Source organism: Dipodomys merriami, unplaced genomic scaffold, assembly GCF_024711535.1.
Source record: "Dipodomys merriami isolate MVZ:Mamm:240054 unplaced genomic scaffold, mDipMer1.0.p SCAF_367, whole genome shotgun sequence".
NCBI classification, from domain to species: Eukaryota; Metazoa; Chordata; class Mammalia; order Rodentia; family Heteromyidae; genus Dipodomys; species Dipodomys merriami.
The window spans coordinates 843,211-849,953 of NW_027205237.1; the positions used below are offsets into that span (position 1 = coordinate 843,211).

At 47.4% G+C, this 6,743-nt stretch overlaps 1 protein-coding gene across 1 annotated transcript in view; it reads left to right on the plus strand.

The window, feature by feature from the left end:
• Positions 1-6,743, plus strand: part of LOC138804503 (ceruloplasmin-like) — a 31,714-nt gene that overhangs the window by 17,487 nt on the left and 7,484 nt on the right. Inside the window, exons 14-18 of the mRNA XM_069988796.1 lie at positions 868-996; positions 1,571-1,677; positions 2,897-3,113; positions 3,465-3,604; positions 4,536-4,698. Coding sequence (XP_069844897.1) covers positions 868-996; positions 1,571-1,677; positions 2,897-3,113; positions 3,465-3,604; positions 4,536-4,698 — 756 coding nt within the window. The remainder of the gene's footprint in view (positions 1-867; positions 997-1,570; positions 1,678-2,896; positions 3,114-3,464; positions 3,605-4,535; positions 4,699-6,743) is intronic.

Sequence of the window (6,743 nt, forward strand, 5' to 3'; positions counted from 1 at the left end):
AACGAGAAGCCTAAAAACTAAATATAGATAATAAAACACCACTTGTTTCTGTTAGAGATAATGCATTATTTCATAAACTGAAGAAAGTATTTGTATTTGGTGTTCATCCAACTGAGGTTTTAGTGAGGAACCTATTATCCCATCTATCAAAATGAAAACAAGGACGAAACAAAAAGCACACAGACATTACTGCCGAAGTGAGACTGTGTGACCCCGACACCGCCCAGCACATGGGTGAGGACGTGGGACCACACACGAGCCTAGAGCACGCTCCCTTCAGGCTTCCAGGAGCCACTCCAAGACGCAACGTGAACTTGACCAAAGCTGGCCTTGGGAATTTTCCTGGAACCAAGGTCCTGGGGACACCATTCCTGAGCCTCTATGACTCTGGTTGCCAGAGTTCCCCGGAGTCTGGGTTATCCTCAGCCCTTTCAGTGAGGCATTCCGGGGAAGGTAACAGAAATTCATCAGACAGCAGGCCAGCTAAGACTGGCTAGTAGGTGGACCCCGTAGGGCAGGCCCTCATACAGTCCTGCAAGTCCAAACCCAGGAACAAGAGTGCCTGCTGTAAGCAGTTCACTGTGAGCAGACCAGGGCCCGGTGGGGAGACCGGCCCAAACTCCCTAGAGTGTGGACAAGAAATACTCCATGGTCCACCTTCACAGCCAGCCACATCTGGAGTTTGATCTCATGCCCTTTCCTTCCTGGCCCTAGGATAAATCCAAGACTCTATCAGTCAGCAAAGAACCACAGCGATAACAAGATGACTCTAGCCATCTAGCTCTCAAAGCTGCCTCATCTTTGTTTTCATTAGCACATTAGATGGTTCAATCTGACAGGTCAACAAGTCACTTTCTTTCTTATCAGGTCCACAACTTCATGCAAATATTGGAGACACAGTGAAAATTATCTTTAAGAACATGGCAACAAGGCCCTACTCCATACATGCCCATGGGGTGAAGACACAGAGATCGACTGTGGTTCCAACACAACCAGGTACTCCCAGTGGGGCGGTGGTGGCGGTGGGTGCAGCTCTCAGCGTTTCTAGTCACATCACTGGGTGCTGGTGGAGCCCTACAATGTAGGGGATGAGGCAACTGTCCAAGTACAGGGGTGGGAGGGACCTGCATGGGGGGGGTGACAGGATGGGACACACTGGAGGGAGGGCTCACAGAGAGGGAGCAGGGAGGAGGGAGGAGGGAGGGAAGGTAGTGGAGAGGCTGACATAACCAGGGAGACGCCATGGGAATTTGAAAGACAAAATGTACACTAATAAAAATATACTTAGAATTAAGGTAAGTCTGGTTTGGGAAGTTTTCTTCCCATTGTGGTGTTATAATGGCCACTTCCTGGCTTGGTAGAAGTGCATGGCAGCCAGTTGTCTTGACACAACACATACCACACACAACAAAGAAATCAAGGGAAGAACTCTCGGTATTATTAGTGTCAAGAAAGGATTACCCTGACACTTCTAGTTTCTGGGTCGCCAAGGCCCCAGTTCTCTCAGATGACAGAGCTCAAAGGTCACTGATCCAGATAAAAGCAGGTAATTACCCCTTGCTGGATTTAGGGGAAGTTCAAACGTATGTGTGGGAAGTCCCAGAGAGAGCTGGCGGTGGACCGGAGGACGCGGCCTGCATACCATGGGCTTACTATTCCACTGTGGACAGAGTTAAGGTAACTTCAAACCACTTGTTCTGTGACAATTTCCAAGGCAGATGAGGCTAGTTTTCCTGTCAAAATTCCAAGACAACCTTATTGGCTACTCAGTTTTACTTCCTTGGGCTGTTGCTTTTAAAGATATAGTTATGCCTACTGATAACATTTTTTCCATTTTTAGACAAAAACACATTAAACTCAAAGAACTGAGGTGTATGGCTTCAGAACTGAAGGCATCATGTGATAAACTATCTCAAAGCCCCAACCCCTCAACCACACCCACAAGATCCAAAGGCTTGCCCAGATTGTTCCACGGGAACATCTCATCCAAATCTCTCTCCTGAGCACCTATCCTCCAAACTCCTATAGGAGCAGTCTCCACAGGCAGCTCGGCAGCTCCAACACAGGCCACGTGGACTCTGCCTCTACCTGCCTTGTATTTCCTGTTGTGATAAATGGCCCCCGTGCCAAGTCTACTCACTCATTTAAGCAGGAGCTCTGACCTACCAAGCATCTAGCCCACCCTCTCAGCCTTATGCAGGCGATTCCCCGCCTTCCTTCTCTCCATCCCCGTAGCTTTGAGTTCTTGTAGTCTGCCTCACTGTGGCCAGGGCCCCTCTTCTCAGCTCTTCACCTCCAGGCAAATCTGCTGCCATCCTTTCTCCCAATTTTAATGGGAAAAATCTGAAATCCCCTCGTGCAGTACAAAACCTAACGTGCCGCTACTGACCCACATCTACTTCAGCTTCCCGAGCCTTTCTCCTTTGGGCTCATTAGCATTTTGTGTGCTTCCAGTTTAGCTGACAGTTTCCCTTATCTTTTTCATGTTTTCATCCCTTATTGTCTGTTATTGTCCCATTGGACTGAGCTCATAGATGGCAAGACCTTTGCGCCCCTTACCTTTGTTGTTTAGGAATTGAGTTAATGTCCCACTCATGTTCAAGTCCCTGAGCTTTCGGAATAAACAAATCAACACTGTATATTTGGGTGGGGCATTAGCAAAGTCAGTTCTAGGTCTCTAAATGTCTCTTTCTTTTGCATCACCCATACAACCTACCTCCTGTTCACTATGGGATCAATTTAACGACTTCAAGTACGAAGTTATTCCCCTGGCAAGTCTAGTCCAGTTGTCTGAAGTCCCCACCTCCATGGCAAGGATGGCTGGGACTTCAGAGTCTAGTCCTCTGAAGTCCTGGCCTCCCCAGTGAGGAGAGTGGATGGCTGTGTTGCTTTTCAGGATCTCTACAGTGGATTAATTGGCCCACTGATTGTATGTCGGAAACACAGCACGAACGTGTTCGATCCCACGAGGAAACTGGAGTTTTCGCTTCTGTTTCTGGTGTTTGATGAGAACGAATCGTGGTACTTAGATGACAACATCCAAACATACTCCGATCACCCCGAGAAAGTAAACAAAAATGATGATGGATTCATAGAAAGCAATAAAATGCATGGTAAGAGAAATTGTTCTAAACCAGTCTTCTCCTTTACCAACCCCTTTTTTTGAAAAGGGAATTAGGTTGGGGGCTACTCCTTTGTTTTCATTTAAAAACTACTCACTCAAAGCAGTAGGATTCTGTTCAGAACAAAAGAAAGGGGGGGGGTTGTTTAAAATCATTTACCAATTCTTTCCCAGTTCCAAAATCTTACTTTTAGAGTAAATCCAGTCAGGGTTAATGCTTTTGAGAAGCATTTATATAAAGTTCTTTGACAGCAAAAAGATTCTTCATATGTAAAAGTCCTATTTTCTGTGAAACAATCACTGGTTTAAGCTGTCCTGAAAGGTGTTGTGTGCCTTCCCTCAGGCATCAACGGGAGAGTGTTTGGGAACCTGCACGGCCTCACCATGCACGTGGGAGACGCCGTCAGCTGGTACCTCTTGGGTCTGGGCAATGAGGTAGATTTGCACACGGTGCATTTCCACGGCCACAGCTTCCGATACAAGGTAAGGGCCTCCACCGCAGTCTGTCTTGCTCTACTGGAACATGTTTTAATGTACAGGAGATATGTTCCTTGGAGAGACTAATAGAAACAGAGTTTCATGGTAGAGGGCATAATGATTCCAACGGGCCTGTCAGTTTCCCATCTACACTGGGCTCTGCCCTGGACTTGCAGATCACCTTGGGTTCATGCGGCACTTGGCTCCCTCGCTTCTGAGTGAGGACTGTGGAGGGAATTGCTAATTGTCCAGCGATGATGGGTGGCAGGCCAGAGATCAGCACAAGACTGCCATTACCCTGGTCAGACAGTCAAATGTTACCAGTGCTGTCCCCAGACGGCAATCTTTCCAGAGCTCTCTCAGATGCTTCAAACCCTTGGCCCTTTTGGTGATGTTTTTCTTTTTCTGAGTTAGTGTACAAAATGCACAGGATACAAAGAAAGCACTGTCCACAACATCCACTGTACAACAAGCCCACTGCATTTTGTTTCACAAAAACATACCCTCTCCTGGGCAGAGTTTCAGATCCTCCATTTCTGTGTGCAGAAATGAGTGCAGATCCTGTGCCCCACAGAGACATACTGGCTGACACTGGCTTCTCTGGGGCCTCCTTTATTGCTCTGCCCCTGTATTGCTCCCCTTGCCCTCCAGTTGCAGAGACAAGAGACTAGACGAAGGTGAGGCTGGGTGGACATGAACCCCCACCTTAGTTTCCCCACGTAGTTGAAGTCTCTTATGGAGGGAGCCAGAACCCTGTTGAGAAGACCCGTCTGACGAGTTCCCCTGACAGCCTGTGATGACTCACAGTATGGAGGGAAGACTAGGTCATTGTGTTCACACAGAAGGGGCAGGGCTCAAAAAACAAAACAGATGTATTCATTTTTCTAGTCTTGACTACTGAACCAACATTCCCATAAGCTGTCATTCTGTACTCAAGCACAGGGGCATTTACAGTTCTGATGTCTTCGATGTCTTCCCTGGGACGTATCAGACCCTAGAAATGGTTCCCCAGACACCCGGGACCTGGCTTCTCCACTGTCATGTGACCGATCATATCCACGCTGGGATGGCAACGACCTACACCGTCCTGCCAAGTGAAGGTGAGAATCAGGAGGCAAGCCCGTGAGTAATGCGTCACCCATGTTAAGTGCCTCCCTGATCTGAAGCATTTGTGAACTCTGCCGCCCTAACTTCCGTGCCTCATCACTGCTCATTTCTGAGGGTCTGCCCCCTTCAGTGCAGGGGCATGTGTAAAGGGTTAAATGGACACAGCAACGTCAAGGTACCTAAAGCTGGAGCATGGGCTAAGTCACATGACACAGCAGTGTTCACTATACCTAAAGTGGGAGTAAGGGAGAAGTCACATCAGACAAACCATGACTTACAGAATTCCCTTCTTAACATAAAACACTGACTTTTTCTAGACGGGAGCTCATATAAAACACAAGTCCAAAATAAGCCATATAAATTCAAGTCAATCAAGAAAAGCAAAGTCTTCCTGGGCTTGCAAGAAGAGCAAGCACAACTGTGAATCACCCAGAGAAAACTAAAATGCAAACATCCTAGTCCCTGACTTCTGCACAATGCCTCCACAGGTCCAGGTACATATACGCACCTGTACACACACACACGCACACACACACACACACACACACACACGCGCGCACACACACGCACACACGCGCCTGTGTACACACACACACGCACACACACACGCGCCTGTATACACACACACACACACGCGCGCCTGTGTATACACACACACACACAGATGTACACACACACACACACGCCTGTGTACACACACACACACGCACACACACACACGCGCCTGTGTACACACACACACACACACACACACACACACAGATGTACAGTGTGAAATAGCTGCCCCATGGCTGCAGGCTTCATTCTTTCCTGGACTTTCCAGTCAGAACTGCTGAAACTAGAAACTGGCAGGCTGAACACAAGGAAATTATGCAGAGAATGTTTCTCTGTGCTTCCTTCTTCAAATGAGGATAAAAAGGAGCGAAGAAGCAGAAGGAAATACAGAAGCAAGTTATGTGTCTGTTCTTATGTGAGCCGCCCATGCTAGGTCATGCTACCACTGAGGAATAGCTTCAGCCCAAGAATCAAATTTCAAGACTCAAAAACCACTTGAGTAATCATTAGTGCAAATGAAGTTTCAGGTTCTTCTTCTGAGTCGGACACCAGTACCTTCTTTCTGGATGGGCTACTTTCACCAAAGCCCTCTCTACAGTAAGTAGTTACTACAACACAAGAATGTCAAAGCCTCGGGCTGGGAAGGTGGCTCCGTGGTAGAGCGCTTGCCTTGCATGCATGAGGCCCTGGGTTCGATTCCTCAGCACCACATAAGCATAAAGACAAAAGCCGTAAGTGGTGCTGTGGCTCAAGTGGTAGAGTGCTAGCCTTGAGCTGAAGAGCTGAGGGACAGCGCCCAGGCCCAGAGATCAGGCCCCACGACCGGACCTCCTCCCTCCACCCCCCCCCCCGCAAAAAAAAAAAAAATTATGTCAAAGCCTCAAAGTCGTTGGCATCAACAACTTCACAGTCAGAGGTTGAGCAAGACAACTGGAACAGTGTTCAAAGAACCTCACTTTGCATGTTAACCACACAGAAGGATGAACCTGCTCAGAAAAAAGACAGAGCGAGGGGGCACGAGGCCTTCAAGGGATTCATATGTGCAGATGCCGGCAAGCAGACGGAGCTGCTACAGTCCAGTCCTGCCAGCAAACACTGCGGCCTCCCATATGGAACAAGGAGACAAACAGCTAACAGAATGGAGAATGTTTTTTAAACTGTAGAGCAAATGGCTAGTGTAAAGAAAATACACATTAGGGAAAAACTTTTTTTTTCTAAGAGAAAAAGTATTGCATAGGACTAAAAGCAGGGATGATGACAGATAGTGTGAACTACAGCAAATGGGGGACCATGTTTGTCATTCTGAACTATCGTTAAGTCAAAGTTCCATGAAAGTTTGGGGAAATCACATTAATTATGAATCTCAGAAAAATGTCTGCCTACTATGTTACAGAAAAGCAAATACATGAGGATAGAGTAAGATCTTTTCATATTCTGCACCATGATACAATTGTCTGAAGAAGGAAGAAAGGAAGGGAGGGAG